The sequence below is a fragment of the Lotus japonicus genome, chromosome 4, assembly GCF_012489685.1.
Source record: "Lotus japonicus ecotype B-129 chromosome 4, LjGifu_v1.2".
In the NCBI taxonomy this organism is placed as follows: Eukaryota; Viridiplantae; Streptophyta; class Magnoliopsida; order Fabales; family Fabaceae; genus Lotus; species Lotus japonicus.
Genome location: NC_080044.1, coordinates 70,113,158 through 70,127,383, shown reverse-complemented (window position 1 = coordinate 70,127,383; position 14,226 = coordinate 70,113,158). Strand labels below are relative to the sequence as shown.

The following is a 14,226-nucleotide window of genomic DNA, read 5'->3' as shown; positions in this document are numbered from 1 at the left end:
TTTTATTTTATCGTTCAACTTTTGGACTACCTAAATAAAGAGTTTATGTCACATTCAATAGGAGGACATGAGGATACAAATGGAGAAAACAATAATTATTGTTATTTTTAATCTGCAGACATATATCGGGCAATATTTTCCTAAAATGGAGGTAATATTAATTTGTCTGTCAATCCTCGAAATATGTCAGGTTTCAGGGTCATAATTGCAAAAGCCTGAAATGCTCTAAGCAATTAACACTTGGATTTCTCTTGTACCTCGTCAGATTGGAGACGTTGAGAGTGCAAAGTTGAAACCTCCAACGTGAGGTTAAATTAAATGCCTGTTGCTGTTGGCAGTTGGTTGAAGTTAAAACTGTTGTCTTCCTTGTTCCAAAGAGGTAAAGCCAAACAAGCTAGAATAAAAAACACTGCTACTAGTGAATAGTGGTGATAGATCACTGTCAGAAAAGCATTTGTCAATAATAGCGATGCCCCAACGGTCAAGTCGATGGATGAGAACATAACCAGATAATTTATTCATTGAAATGGGGCATGAGATGGACCTCCATTGCATTCACATAATGGATGTATATGTCACACATTCAATTCTCCACTGTAACCACGTCGATAATGTAGGGCAGTACATCATTACTTTAGAATCCATTATTGTCCTAATCAATTGAGATATCGTAATTAAACACCACAAGTCCATAACAATAGTATAATAATCACTTATATTTAGAATCAATCAACCTTTAACACTATCAAACGCGTTTATCAGTAAGAAGCTTCAAGGAGCCATTTGGGTGCACCCCCACCGAATCTGCAATCCAATCGCCCACATCGGAAACATACACGTGTCATCACACAAATGGTCGCACGTGGCCCTAACGGAAAATCAGAATCGGAACGTTAAGAGGGCCCCACACTGCACTTCCTTGACCACCACCACCTTTTTATTTTCTTTTTCATTTCATTTTCTGCTCTCTCTTCTTCTTCTTCATCTTCATCTTCTGAAGCTTCGTGATTCTTCTGTCGTCACATTTCGTTCTCTAATGGCGGAGGAATTTTCGAGAGCGGTGGACGACGGGCTGAAATTATCAAAGCGAATTTACTTCGGGAAGGACAGGGCGGTGGCGCCGCCCAAGCTGCCGGCACCGATGGCTAGGTCACCGGACGCGCTTCTTCCCACCGCGCCGATGGTTTATGCCGTGATTTACGATCCAGGGATCGTGGATAACCCTGACATCCCGAGCTACCAGCCTCATGTGTATGGACGGTGCGACCCTCCGGCGCTGATTCCCCTTCAGATGAACGGTGTTGAGATGGAAATTGATTGCTATTTGGATACTGCGTTTGTCACCGTTTCTGGTTCGTGGAGGCTCCATTGCGTCATGGGTAGCCGCGCGTGTGATTGCCGTATTGCTATTCCCATGGGGCACCAGGTACTCTTTTCTTTCATCATGATGATTTCTTCATTGATTTCTCCTTTTAGATAATAGCATGAGCTGGAAATGATGAATTGTTTGATGTTTCTTTTGATTGATACATGCTTAATTTCATTCAGGATTTAGGGTATGATGAACTAAAATCAGGCTTGTTAATAGCGCGCTATAGCGGCACAATAGCTTATAGCGTGGGTTCACCGTTACTCCATTATTCACCGCTATTTGCGCTATTTTCCGCTATAGCGCCACAATAGCGCTCGAAATAGACTTTTTTGGGTTTGCCACTATACTACACTATCCGCCATTAACAACCCTGACTAAAATGAGAAATTGTTTGTTAGTTACTGTCTCTAATGGAAGAATTTCTGGATTTCTGCTTTGCTGGTGATGGAGTGGAACTTGTTTGAATAATATTGTTTTGAACATGTTGAAGAGTTTGTGTTCTGATATGGTTTGGCTAACAGGGTTCAATTCTAGGTGTGGAAGTTACTGCTCATAGAAAAACATACTCTACTCAGCTTGTTGTAATGGAAGACAACAGTGTGAATGAAAATGCCACCATTGCTCAACAAGGAGGCTTTCTCAAATCAAATATATTTACTTTGACTGTACCTCAGGTGAATAAATAGCCTGCCTCTAGAAGATTTTGATTTCGAAGTATGTATTTTTTAGAGTCGTCTTATCTTGATGCTGTTTATCTGTTGTTCTTGTGATCAGATTGATGGGGGTACCAATTTATCGATTAAAATTCAATGGTCTCAGAAAATAGTGAATTGCAATGGGGAGTTGACTTTGAACGTGCCTTTTACCTTCCCTGAATTTGTCACCCCAGCTGGGAAGAAAATGTCTAAAAAGGAAAAGATACAAATCAATGTGGAGGCTGTTGCTGGAAGTGAGCTTCTGTGCAGGACAATGAGCCACCCCCTAAAGGTTCTCATTTGGTTGGATTTTTTATGGGACTGCAGTTGAAATTTTACATATGAGATAACCAATTGAACATTTTATCCTCATTGTCCAGGAAATGAGGCGTGATGCTGGGAGTATTGGTTTCTTATATGATTCCCAAGTTCTCTCGTGGTCAAATACTGATTTTAGCTTTTCATATGCTGTAAGACTCACCACCATTTTATCTTATTCTTTTATTTGTAGTTTCAGCTGTTGAAAGGTTATCTTATCAGCAACTTACATGCATGCAGGTTTCCTCCAGTCGTATAGATGGTGGTGTTCTTTTGCAATCTGCATCTGTGCATGATTTTGATCAAAGAGAGATGTTCTACATGTACCTTTCTCCCGGAGATATTCACCGTAAGAAGGTTTGTGCTCCAACTGTAAACTTTCAGGTCTACATGTAATGTTATATAAACATTCTCATGTCTGGTTCTACTCCATATGCAGGTATTCAGAAAGGACATAATATTCGTTATTGACATCAGTGGAAGCATGCAGGGAAAGCTAATTGATGACACAAAGAATGCACTATCGTCTGCCCTCTCTAAGCTTAATCCTGATGATTCATTTAATATTATAGCCTTTAATGGAGAGAGTTATCTATTTTCAAAATCGATGGAACCGGCTTCTAGTGATGCTGTTGAAAAGGCCACTGAGTGGATGGATGTGAACTTTGTCATTGGGGGTGGTACAAATATTTTGCGTCCCTTAAACACGGTACTATTGAATATTAATATTTTTTATAAACATAAAGATCATTGAGCAGTAGTGATTAATACTTAACCCAAAGTGTTATGCACTGGTTATACAAATCAATCTACGCTCACTTGTGGCATGGTTAATACTTAATACTGTTTTTGATGTATTTTTTATTATCATAGTAATTGTTTTATGCCCTCTGTAATTGGATAGATTACATTTTACAAATTTACTGACCTTCTTGTTCAGGCAATAAAGATCATTGAGCAGTAGTGATTAATACTTAACCCAAAGTGTTATGCACTGGTTATACAAATCAATCTACGCTCACTTGTGGCATGGTTAATACTTAATACTGTTTTTGATGTATTTTTTATTATCATAGTAATTGTTTTATGCCCTCTGTAATTGGATAGATTACATTTTACAAATTTACTGACCTTCTTGTTCAGGCAATAGAGATGCTATCCGGTGCTCAAAGTTCAGTTCCAATAATTTTCCTAGTTACAGATGGAACTGTTGAAGATGAGAGGCAAATTTGTGATTTGGTAAAGAATCATATGACCAATGGAGAGTCAATATGCCCCCGAGTTTACACTTTTGGCATAGGTATAAATCCAGAATTTTAAAAGCCCTTATCAGAATTTTCCCCTTGCAATAAATTTTTAACGTGATATTATTTTTTCTGGTAAAACCTATTTAAAATCTTGCTCTTAATTCTTCTAATTTGTTGTTAGTAATGGTAATGTTCTTCATTCTTTCACTTGCTTATGTTAAACTTAACACCTCATTCAACCCAGGCTCATTCTGCAATCACTATTTCTTGCGAATGCTTGCTGCAATTGGTAGGGGCCAATATGACGCTGCAGTGGATGTCGGTAAGTCTTGAGTTTAACTTGTAAAAAACTAAATACCATGATACATGCTTATATTTTTTTCGTGTTGTAAGTTAAAATGACATTATATGATTTTAGAGAAATGTATACCTGACAAACAATTAGAGTACACGAGGTTGGTTCCTTGGTCTATGCATTCTATTTGGAAGACCTGGTTATTGACTCTGCCGTGAACTTTTGAGTTTTCTGATTTTCTTAAAGGAAGAGAGATATGATACCGATTTTATATTAATATTTATATGCAAAAGTTCTTTCAGTTACCAAATCTGAATTTTTTTATTTTCTGCGTTTACAAGTATTTTATAGCTCCTCTCTTTTCTGAATTGCAAGATTTGGTTGAGCCTCGAATGCTGACGTTGTTTGAAAAGGCATCATCTCTCATTCTCGCAAATATCAAAATGGATGTATTGGATGATATTGATCAACTTGAGGTAATATTTTACTACTGCTACCTGGCTAGATTGGTTTTTTTTCTTTCCCTCATTTTTGTGTACCTGCTTTTTATTCTTACCGATATATCCTATTATAGCAATTTATTTTCTATTTAGACATGCTACTCTACTTTGAATTTTGTCCAACTTACCCTGAGCTTGTTGCTGTCTCTTATGGCATTATCTGCAATTTTTTTATAGGTATATCCTTCCCACATTCCAGATCTTTCAACAGAGGGTCCATTGATTTTATCTGGCAGATATAAGGGAAATTTCCCCGAAACTGTTAAAGTCAAAGGTATCATGGCTGATTTCAGTGATTTTGTAATAGATATGAAGATTCAAACAGCTAAGGACATACCTGTACAAAGGGTAAAGTACTCTGCTGCTTAGCCAACTCAAGTTTTCTTATTTTTGAAATTATATGTGTGCAATTTCTGAAGACAGTGTTCTAAGTTTTGTTTATGGTTGCTGATGAACTATTTATATGAAAACTCTTTGAACTTCGAATTATCTGTTTTTTCATAAAGCACAAGTTTATAGTTGGGTGATGTTTTACTATTATTATAAGATCTATTAGATTAGGATCTAGACAAAATAAAGGTATTCCTTTTCTTCATCTATCTTTGTTGTGAGGTTGTATAAAGAACTGTAGTCTACTGGCCTTCTTGACCTTTCTCTGATGTGTGTGATTCACAAATACATGTTTAATTCATCATAGCCTCAGAGTCACTGTCCTGATTGTCCACAATTTTTGTTATTATATTGCTCTTTTTCTATCTAACAGGTTTGTGCAAGAGATCAAATAGAGCATCTTACTGCTCAAGCATGGCTATCCGAAAACAAACAATTAGAACAGCAGGTTCATTAATTTCTATGAATATTCCTCCACTCATTACACAAGGTATACATCCAGTTCTTTTTTGAATAAAATGTTCTTATGCCGCATCATTTAATTGGCAGGTTGCCAAACTAAGCCTGCAGACTGGCTTTATGTCTGAGTATACACGTATGGTAGTACTTGAAAATGATCATCTAAAGAAAGCCAAAGAATCAGCTGGTGGGAAAGAAGTATGTATCCGAAATTTTGAAGAATTTGTAATGCTCTCATTATGAAATTTGTTTCTAACCACAGTTTTAAATATGAAAAGTTTATTTTCTGTCACTTAAAAATAACTATGTTGGCTCTGTTTAATTGACATTAAAGATGGATAAAATCTTAGGTAAAACCTTTCTAATCAGTAGCTTTTCAATCATTGCAACCAACAGGTGTCAAAAAAGAGTCATGCTCCACACGAGGCAAACACAAACGTACAGGGCCAGAGAATGATTTTACTCCCACACATAGGTGTCGGCTTTGGCAACTTGACTGCAACTGCTGAAAACACTCCTCCAGGAGCTGAAAAGATGCTTGAAATGCCCGAAATCTTTAAGGCGGCCTCAAATTGTTGTAGCACCTTGTGCAGTTACTGCTGTTGCATGTGCTGCATCCAGTGCTTTACCCGAATGAACAACCAATGTCTCACTGCATTGACTCAGCTTTGTGTTGGTATAGGATGCTTCGGCTGCCTCACATGTTGTTCAGACATATGCTGTGGTGGAAACGATAGTTGAAATCTCAATTTGTTGAATGATTTTTGTATTTTACAGCATAGAAATTAGTGTTTGATTATATAGCTGTTATTTTGAGAATGTGTACAGGTTGCTTAACTTGTGCTGTATATATAGCTTCTCTATGAGGATAGTTTTCCAGGTTTAAACCTGCAATAGAAAGTAAATTATATACACTTGTACCGACAAAGAAGAAAGTGAATTACAGAAAGTGTCTGCTTTTCCAATTGAAAGAAACAATTTTCTTTTGAATTTTCTTACTTCCCCCTTCTTCTGCAGAGCTCTTTTTTTGCTTATTACGTAAAGAATTTTGTTTCAAAGAATGTTGGTATCTCTCATCAGAGCCTCTGACAGAGGGAGATATTTTCGGGCAAGAATGTCGACACATGCATAAAGACACAAATACAAAAGAAGCTATACAAAAGAAGCTATACAGATATTAAATCATGGTACGGGATCTCTTTTTATCAATTTTCCCACATGCAGCTTTGTACCAATAATTCTTTCTTCTGTGAAAACTGTGACATAAGTATCCACGTCAGCGGGTTCTTTCAAAGGAATGTTGGCTGATGTTTCCTATATTTACTTGTAAGTACTAGACTGCCAGCACACTCTTATAAAGATACACTCCTACATTTTTTATGATTAGTCTATTTTGAATATTTCTTTTATTTATTAAAATTGTGATGATATTTTAAACAATAAATCAATCACTGAAAATAGTGTTATTTACATGTTTCTTGTTAGTATTAAGTATTGCAAGTTCAAGTTCTAATGGAAGTTGTGAGAAAGAGCCAAGTTAATCTCACTATTGGTTTTTTTTGTTGCATTCCAAACAAACATATGAGTGATAGGAACTATCTAACAAACTCTTTCTAATACTCTTTTCTTATATTGAAATTTAGATGAGCTTTTTGAAGGAAATATTAGATAAAATATTACACCCTAGAAAAAAAAAATGCAATTAGATCCATTACTAGCAATATGTGACGGTAAATATTGTAAAAATCATATTAACATAAACAGTAATGATGGGTGAACCCTGGGTTTTGGAGGCATTAAATTGGCGTCTGAGTTTGTGACAGTTTTTTACCGCCACAAAACTTGAATGACATGGTTTGAAACCACAAGTTTCACATAGCTTTTGGATGGTTAGGGAAGATGGCCTAAGCTCATCATTTCTGCGCTGAAATCCTCGAAGGATGACTAAGTACTTGGCTGACCAGCTCATCATGACTGCGCTGAAATCCTCGCAGGATGACTACGCATCTGTTGGTGCGAGTCAACCGTGCACAAGAGAGGCGACCATGTTCATCTCTCAACACGCCAATAAATATCGTTAAATGTGATTGTCCAAATTTCTCTCCCCATTAAAGTAACCGAGAAGATCTTCTCCTCTTCCTTATGTATTCTCTCAGTTACATACACATGTGTAATGTTGATAGAAAGAGACCTAGACTATACAAGAGGCTCCTTCATGTTCAATAATGTCACGTTCATTTGCTGATAAATTCTAAGGCTTAGTTGTGCGTTTGACTTGCTGACTTTGCTCTTAGGTTTTTCCGTGAACAATTTTCATAATTGCAGCACTTTCTGACTCCCATAATGTCTCTTACATTTGATTTTTGTAACTTTCGGATTTTGTGGCAGCCACGAACACAAAGTGTCGATAAGATGTCCTCAAAACCTAGTGTTCACGTGTCATTACTGTAATCTGAAAAGAGAAGGTAACCCTCTATCATGCTCAAAAGACGACTTTGTAATTTTATCTCTTTTGTAAAATTTCATCTGACTTCATTCTAAATTCCACATCCTAAAAAAGCACATACCAAATGTGATCATTTTTGTGAGAGGAACATATGCTGAAAAAGTGCTGCGTTCCTTTTTCTTACTAAGTGTTTAGTGTGATGCCACGTCCACTCATAAACAACACGTAGTATTGTAGTTTTCGCTTGGACGAGGTAATGATGCTGAATGTGGTATCAGACACACACTAGATTACTCCCCAGGTTCGGTTAGTAAGGAACACCCCCACGGGTACTATACTCTGCGATCCTTTTCACCCAACATGTAATCTCGTACACGATTACTTTTGCTCTTCAAGTTTTTGGATTTAAATTTGATGCCACAGGGCACTAATTACTTCATCATTCATCATAATGTATGCTCATAAATTAACCACCTCTATCCTTTCCTGCCTGTAAAAAAAAAAACCACCTCTATTCTTCACTCATACAATATAATTCCAATAGAGCCGAATAGAACCATTATGTTACCGACGATGTAGCCGCCGGTTATGCTGCTAACTACTAAGTCCGATCGTTATGAGACCGTTATTTAAAGATACCGGTCGTCGGTAATTTAGACAATGTCATATTACTTATGCCCATGTTAGTTGGTAATGGTGTGACAATTAAAAAAAAAATCAAATTACCGATGAACAACTTCTATATTTTTTAAAATAAAATGTTTTAGTCACTGATAATAGTGAGATTTTTCGACTTTCTGTAGGTCGTCGCTAAAAATCTATCGGTATTCTCGAGTTTTCTTATAATGATTGTAACATTTGCCCCCACCTCTACCACCATCGCTATCTGGTATCACGTGCACTACCATCGCCAACTAAATAACCTCAACTCTACTATCATCATCGCTACCTAGTATCCACAGCCACACTCGATACTCTCTACCACCATTCTCATCTAATATCATGTGTCATTGTCTTCATCACCACAACTTGGTACCCTCCATCGCTACCACGTACGACGCAATACCACTTGCCACTATCACTGCATCGTATCCTTCACCATTATTGGCAACTGACACCATCCACGATGATAAGCACCACCGCCTCTTAACCTCCAACCACTATCATCGCCCACCACCTCCTTATTTCTTCCCATCATTGTTATCGTGCAATTCCCACCACCATCACCTATAGTCTCCATTGTCATTATTGTCATCATTCAATACCATCCACCTTTGTCGTCGTCACCCTAAGCATACATAATTTGCATTCAAAACCCTACTAGTGCCACCATTGTCATGTTCTAACGTTGCCGCCACCTCCATTGCATGTTCTACCGCACCACGTGACGTTTTTTTGTTACAATGAGAGGTCAAAGCCCTGAAAAACAGAAAACAAATTAAGAAACTAGCGCAGAAGGCGACGGACACGAGCCACCACCTAAGTCCAAGCGTAACAGCCGGGAACACTCCCCAAAGGGAGAAGACAGCAAGTGATAACCAAAGGGGAACCCAAGCGATGCCGAAGCAAGCCAATCCGTAATCGAATTGCAATGTCTAGGAATGAGGCAAAGCGAATACAGCCCATGGAATGCCACGTGCCATTGAAGTTAGTAGAAATACAAAAAAGTAAAATTAATGTCATATAGTGTTGGTGTCAATTACTTTTTTTGAACAACAAAGAAAATTTATTAACAAAAAATGAGAAGAGACTTTTTTAGAACAACTTTCTCAGATAAACTTAAAGAAAGTACACCCTCCCACCAAAAATACAAAGGCCATCAAAATAGTAAAATTTTGATCACCCACCAATTGAAAAGTGTTGGTGTGAATTATATAAAGTTGAAAACAATTTTAAAAAATTAAAAAAATACAAAAACTAAAATTATAATTGTAAAATGGGAAAATAGTTTTTGTTTTTCAAAGTTTTAAAATATAAAACTAAAAATGATTCAATTTATATGCAATAGCTAACCGCGTAAAGAATTTTACGCATATATTCAATCACATCACTTTATTTTCTATTTCAAATATAATTATGACATCACAATTAAATGAATTATAATTGACTGATTTACACTATCAAAACATAGTGATTAAATTAATTAAAAATTTGGTCCACACATACATCTAGAAGTATTTTTAATAATTTAAGTGGATGTATTATATTCTCCCCTCCTACTCCCGCCTCGAGTCATCCTAAACAGGGCATAATATTTTGGGTTTGGATATAGAATTAGAATGTATCTATTTAAGGTTACACAAAACCCCAAATAAAAAAATGTTAGAATGACTTCCACTTTCATCCCTAAAACCGACAAGTAATCTAGAACATGACCTGATATGAGATATTTACCATAGCACAGTACGCACGTACATTTTCTATTTAAAGCCACTATCAGCGCAACACTTGTTGCATCTGTCTCACAGAGTCTCCTCTCGTCCTACATTTCAGTTCACCCTTACTTTGAAGAATTTCCATCTTTATAGTGAAAACAAATTCACCAAAAATGAAGGTAACATTGTTCTATATGGATACATGCATAGATATCATTGTCTAACTATTGCAATTAGTATAGTAGTAGTTCTGATCTGAACTCTTAAGTTCATCTCTCCTTTACACACAGATTCTTGAATGGATGCAAAATACGCTTAACGGGAGTAATGGGAAGAAGAAATCAAACTCAACTTCAACCACTTGTAAGCATTTTTCATTAGTTTCTATGTATATCTTTGCTTTGTTGCATGCATCACTCTTCAAACGAGGAAAAAATGACATATATACTGATTTCTTTTCTCTTTCTATTTTTCATCCGAGTCAGAGACAGAGTGTGTAAATTTTTATACGAAAAGCATTCTATCGAACTTCATTAAATGGCCTAAGTGAAGGGAACTCATGTACTGATACTTAATTAGTTAAGTGGTCTTACTCTTACTCCTCCTCCTCCTGTCCAGAACTTTCAACTTTCAAGCTTGCCTTGGTGTAACTTTATCTTAGTTTTTTTCTGGTTCTTTTCACATGTAAAATAAATAAAAATTCAATTCCAATAAGAGTAATTGGAACGTCAATTTTAAAGAAAAAAACCATGCATGGCTTAATTGTATTTTTGATCTCCTAATTTAGTAGTTCTACAATTTTGATGTCTCTCTACTTTCCAAATGATCTTCCATAATTTTTTCTTTATTTTTCTAAATGATCTTCCACTAGGGTGAGGTAAATGATAAATCACCATGACACGCTCACAGTGATTTAGACAACCTCCAATAAAAAATGTTTTAAATAAAATATTTTTTGTTTTTTAGGAAAAACCAAATAAAAAGTGAAAAATATAAATATAATAAGAAGTAAATTAAATCATTAAATATGTATATACAACAACTCATTATTTACATCATGTTTCACAAGAAATGCATTTCCTAAATCTGTTAATTTTTCTTTTGTTCGTAAGAGTGGGCAATTGTTTTTTGATTTTTTATGTTCTGGCTAGGAGGCTTAACCATCCTCTAACTTTAGGTCTCTCCTAGTCTTAGTTTGTTGATCGATTGTGATCCAATGGTCTATGTGACGTGCCTAATATTTTTTGTTCTTCTTGATCAATGCAAATTTCTTAAAAAATGTTTGATATGTTAACATCAATTAGTATAAACATCACTCATACACATTTTTACCACTAAACATGTATATCAATTTAGTGAAGACACGTGGTTTTTAAAAAAAAAACACATACGCCTTTTTTTTTATATTTTATTTCTTATACCATCACAACAGGCATTACATCTATTACTTCTCTCTATTCTCATTTTTCTCGCGCAGTAAGTTTAATGACCAAAATTTTCCAATAGATTACATGTTACATGAAACTTGCAAACAAGAGTTCAATGACTGGCCTCAAGCACTCCTTGTAATTGGGACACTTGGGAATGATAATTTGAAAGGGGATTTGGATCATCATAGCAGTAATACAAGTACTTCACAAGATTCATCACAAGACGATGATTGTGTGCAAGAGTTCATCACACTTGATGCAGCTGGAAATCATGATCAAAATAATGAACTCAACATTTATTTCCGGGAACAGCTGGTAGTGGAATCAAATGGGGTCATCACAGAACAGAAAGAAGACAACATAGATAAGAAACAACGTTTGAACAGTCAACATTCAAGCTTGCAAGTTGAAGGTAAAGAAACTGAGACATTTTCTGATGGTGACAATAGCAGCAAGGCTGGAAATTTCTACCCAAACAGCAGTGTGATTCGCTGTTTGGATAAGAGTGCGAGTGTCAATGGAAGGAAATCACTTGTTTTTCTTCTTAAGAAGATGTTTGTCTGTAGAAGTGGATTTCCACCTACAGCTCCCAGTTTCAGTGATCTTCTCTCCACACAATCGACAATGGAAAAGGTAGATGAGAAATCAAATCATGCAAACCAGTTTTTCTCCTTCATAAGTTACTTTAATTGGGACTATCTTAAGCTACTTTTGGTTTGCTTTTCATTATAGATTTTAAGGGCAAGACTCCACAAAAAGTTATATCGTCATGGTTCAAGTTCATCAATTCCTATGAAGAAGTGCTTGGAAAACAAACATGCACCCAAGTCCGACAATGGTGAAGATGATCTGACTTCAGATGCAGACAGTGGAAGTAAATGGGACAACACAGATTCAGAATGTAAGTTCTAATGAAATGGTTTTTCATTTAGTTAATCAGAATTTGATATATGACAGTAGTGCTCAATTACTGCTAAATGTTCCCTGAGTTATTAGAAGGCTAGGAACAAATTGAATCAAAGCTAATTTGGTTATCATATCAATTTTCTGGCTGCAGATATCGTTCTTGAGATATAAACAGTTTCTTCTCATCAGTTAAATTTGTTCATAGAAAAGTTACTATCTGCAAACAGCAAGGAATTTCAACTTTGTTCATCTACATCATTCTTGTCAACCAGAGGATGAATCGGGAAAGCAGTCTATAACCTTTCTAGCACAAGAATGTCATAGTGCTTAATCTAGCTTAATTTGTAATTTCTAATAAACTGATAAATGCACCAATATCTGGCCTTCTGCTAGAATTTGTTAGAGTAATTATAAACATAAATTTTCAGTCGACATTCAATCAACACACACTTTAATAGTAGCTTATAACCACCGCAAATTTTAGCGGTGGTTGAAAAGTGTGTGTCGATTGAATGTTACTGAAAAGTGTATGTCTGCCACTCATTTCGGTTTGTGTTGTGTAGCATGGTGTGTATGTTACAAATATAATATAAAATCATTCATGTGTCTTTACTTTACAACTTATGTTTTTTGGATAGTTGGTTGATAACATGAAATCAAATCATAATCAAGTGGTCTAGAGCCTATGTGATCATGTGGTGTGGAGTTCAATCAGCTTAAACTTTTGGATAGCTGGTTCATCACACTCTACATGCTTGATCTAAAATCTTATAAATATATGTATTTCTCCTTCATAATATGAAGTTGTACTTTACAAAAAACTAAATATACAAAATTACAATAAATTATAAAGTTAGATTTGCTTGCTTCTTGGTTTATCTCCCTTCCTCTAATGAATATTCTTTAGTCGAGAATTCTAGTAATTGACCCCTAGCAATGCTTATTATATGCACCCAAATGAGAATTCTAGTGGTACATTAGTTTCAGCTCCTCTGATTGGAGATAACTATCACTCAAGGGCCCGAGCCATGAACTTGAACCTTAGATATGAAAAAATAAATTGTACTTTATGAATGGAACATTAGCCAAGCCACACGTGGTTGGCTCTGTATATGCAACCTAGGGTGGGTGAATGGAACTTTACCCAAGCCATGACCATGGTGCTTTCTTAATTCTTAAATTTGTCAATTGATTGATCTAGCAATTGCACAAAGTGTGTTAAAGATGGAGACTACAGAAGTTTAGAGTGATCTCAAGGAGAGATAATATTGATATACTTAGAATTTTAGAATTCCAAAAAGAATTTAACTCCTTCAAGCAATGTGATATTTCCATTACAACAGACTTCAGACACATGAAAACTTTGTGGTAAGAACTAGACAACTTCATAATCATACCTGCACAATGTAAATCAAAACTTTGTATATTAACTCAGTAACCTAGCTACTTGGTTTAACATACAGTCTATGGTGGTTCATGACAAGTTGGCTAGTCAGATTTCATTGTAATTCTAGTTCTCCAATCTGTATTCCTATCCAAAGAAACAGAACAGAGTTCTTCAAGCTTGCAGAGGTTTTGCTTAGCATTGGGAACCACATGAATGTGGGGGAACAAACCGTGGCGATGCTTATTCATTCAAGCTTCATACACTATAGGATATTTTGGCTAGAGCCTAGAGACTAGAGTAAAGTGCCAGGGGAAAGAAAAGAGAAAGAAGACAATGTGGTCCTTGAATAGGAGTGCAATTTTGGAAGGTAGTTTCTGGAAACTTTCTGCAAAAAGCAATTATCCAG

The 14,226-nt window shown here is 35.9% G+C and overlaps 2 protein-coding genes across 3 annotated transcripts; both read left to right on the top strand.

Annotated features, from left to right (window-relative positions):
* The first annotated feature begins 763 nt into the window (after positions 1–763).
* On the top strand, positions 764–6,266 carry LOC130714201 (uncharacterized). 2 transcript variants are annotated; one of them, XM_057564092.1, is made up of 13 exons: positions 764–1,426; positions 1,894–2,046; positions 2,147–2,359; positions 2,448–2,537; positions 2,626–2,742; positions 2,825–3,094; positions 3,529–3,685; positions 3,877–3,954; positions 4,303–4,403; positions 4,605–4,775; positions 5,191–5,265; positions 5,367–5,474; positions 5,673–6,266. In XM_057564092.1, the coding sequence occupies exons 1-13, from the start codon at positions 1,037–1,039 to the stop codon at positions 6,015–6,017; spliced, it is 2,268 nt and encodes a 755-aa protein (XP_057420075.1). In that variant the 5' UTR covers positions 764–1,036; the 3' UTR covers positions 6,018–6,266. The 2 variants fall into 2 exon arrangements, with proteins under 2 accessions (XP_057420075.1, XP_057420076.1); XM_057564093.1 differs by having other exon boundaries at positions 1,288–1,426; positions 1,907–2,046.
* A 5,342-nt stretch (positions 6,267–11,608) lies between these two features.
* On the top strand, positions 11,609–12,965 carry LOC130713260 (protein NEGATIVE GRAVITROPIC RESPONSE OF ROOTS-like). Its single transcript, XM_057563045.1, has 3 exons — positions 11,609–12,160; positions 12,260–12,428; positions 12,585–12,965. Exons 1-3 carry the CDS (start codon positions 11,609–11,611, stop codon positions 12,602–12,604), a joined length of 741 nt encoding a protein of 246 aa, XP_057419028.1. The 3' UTR covers positions 12,605–12,965.
* Positions 12,966–14,226: the final 1,261 nt, after the last annotated feature.

Excerpts from the sequence above, each read along its gene's own strand:
- LOC130714201 (XM_057564092.1), top strand. The coding sequence starts at position 1,037 with ATGGCGGAGGAATTTTCGAGAGCGGTGGACGACGGGCTGAAATTATCA. Across the intron at positions 2,538-2,625 it reads ATTTTAGCTTTTCATATGCT|GTTTCCTCCAGTCGTATAGA; the intron begins GTAAGACTCACC and ends ACATGCATGCAG. Across the intron at positions 4,776-5,190 it reads AGGACATACCTGTACAAAGG|GTTTGTGCAAGAGATCAAAT; the intron begins GTAAAGTACTCT and ends TCTATCTAACAG.
- LOC130713260 (XM_057563045.1), top strand. The coding sequence starts at position 11,609 with ATGTTACATGAAACTTGCAAACAAGAGTTCAATGACTGGCCTCAAGCA. Across the intron at positions 12,161-12,259 it reads CACAATCGACAATGGAAAAG|ATTTTAAGGGCAAGACTCCA; the intron begins GTAGATGAGAAA and ends TTTTCATTATAG. Across the intron at positions 12,429-12,584 it reads GGACAACACAGATTCAGAAT|ATATCGTTCTTGAGATATAA; the intron begins GTAAGTTCTAAT and ends TTCTGGCTGCAG.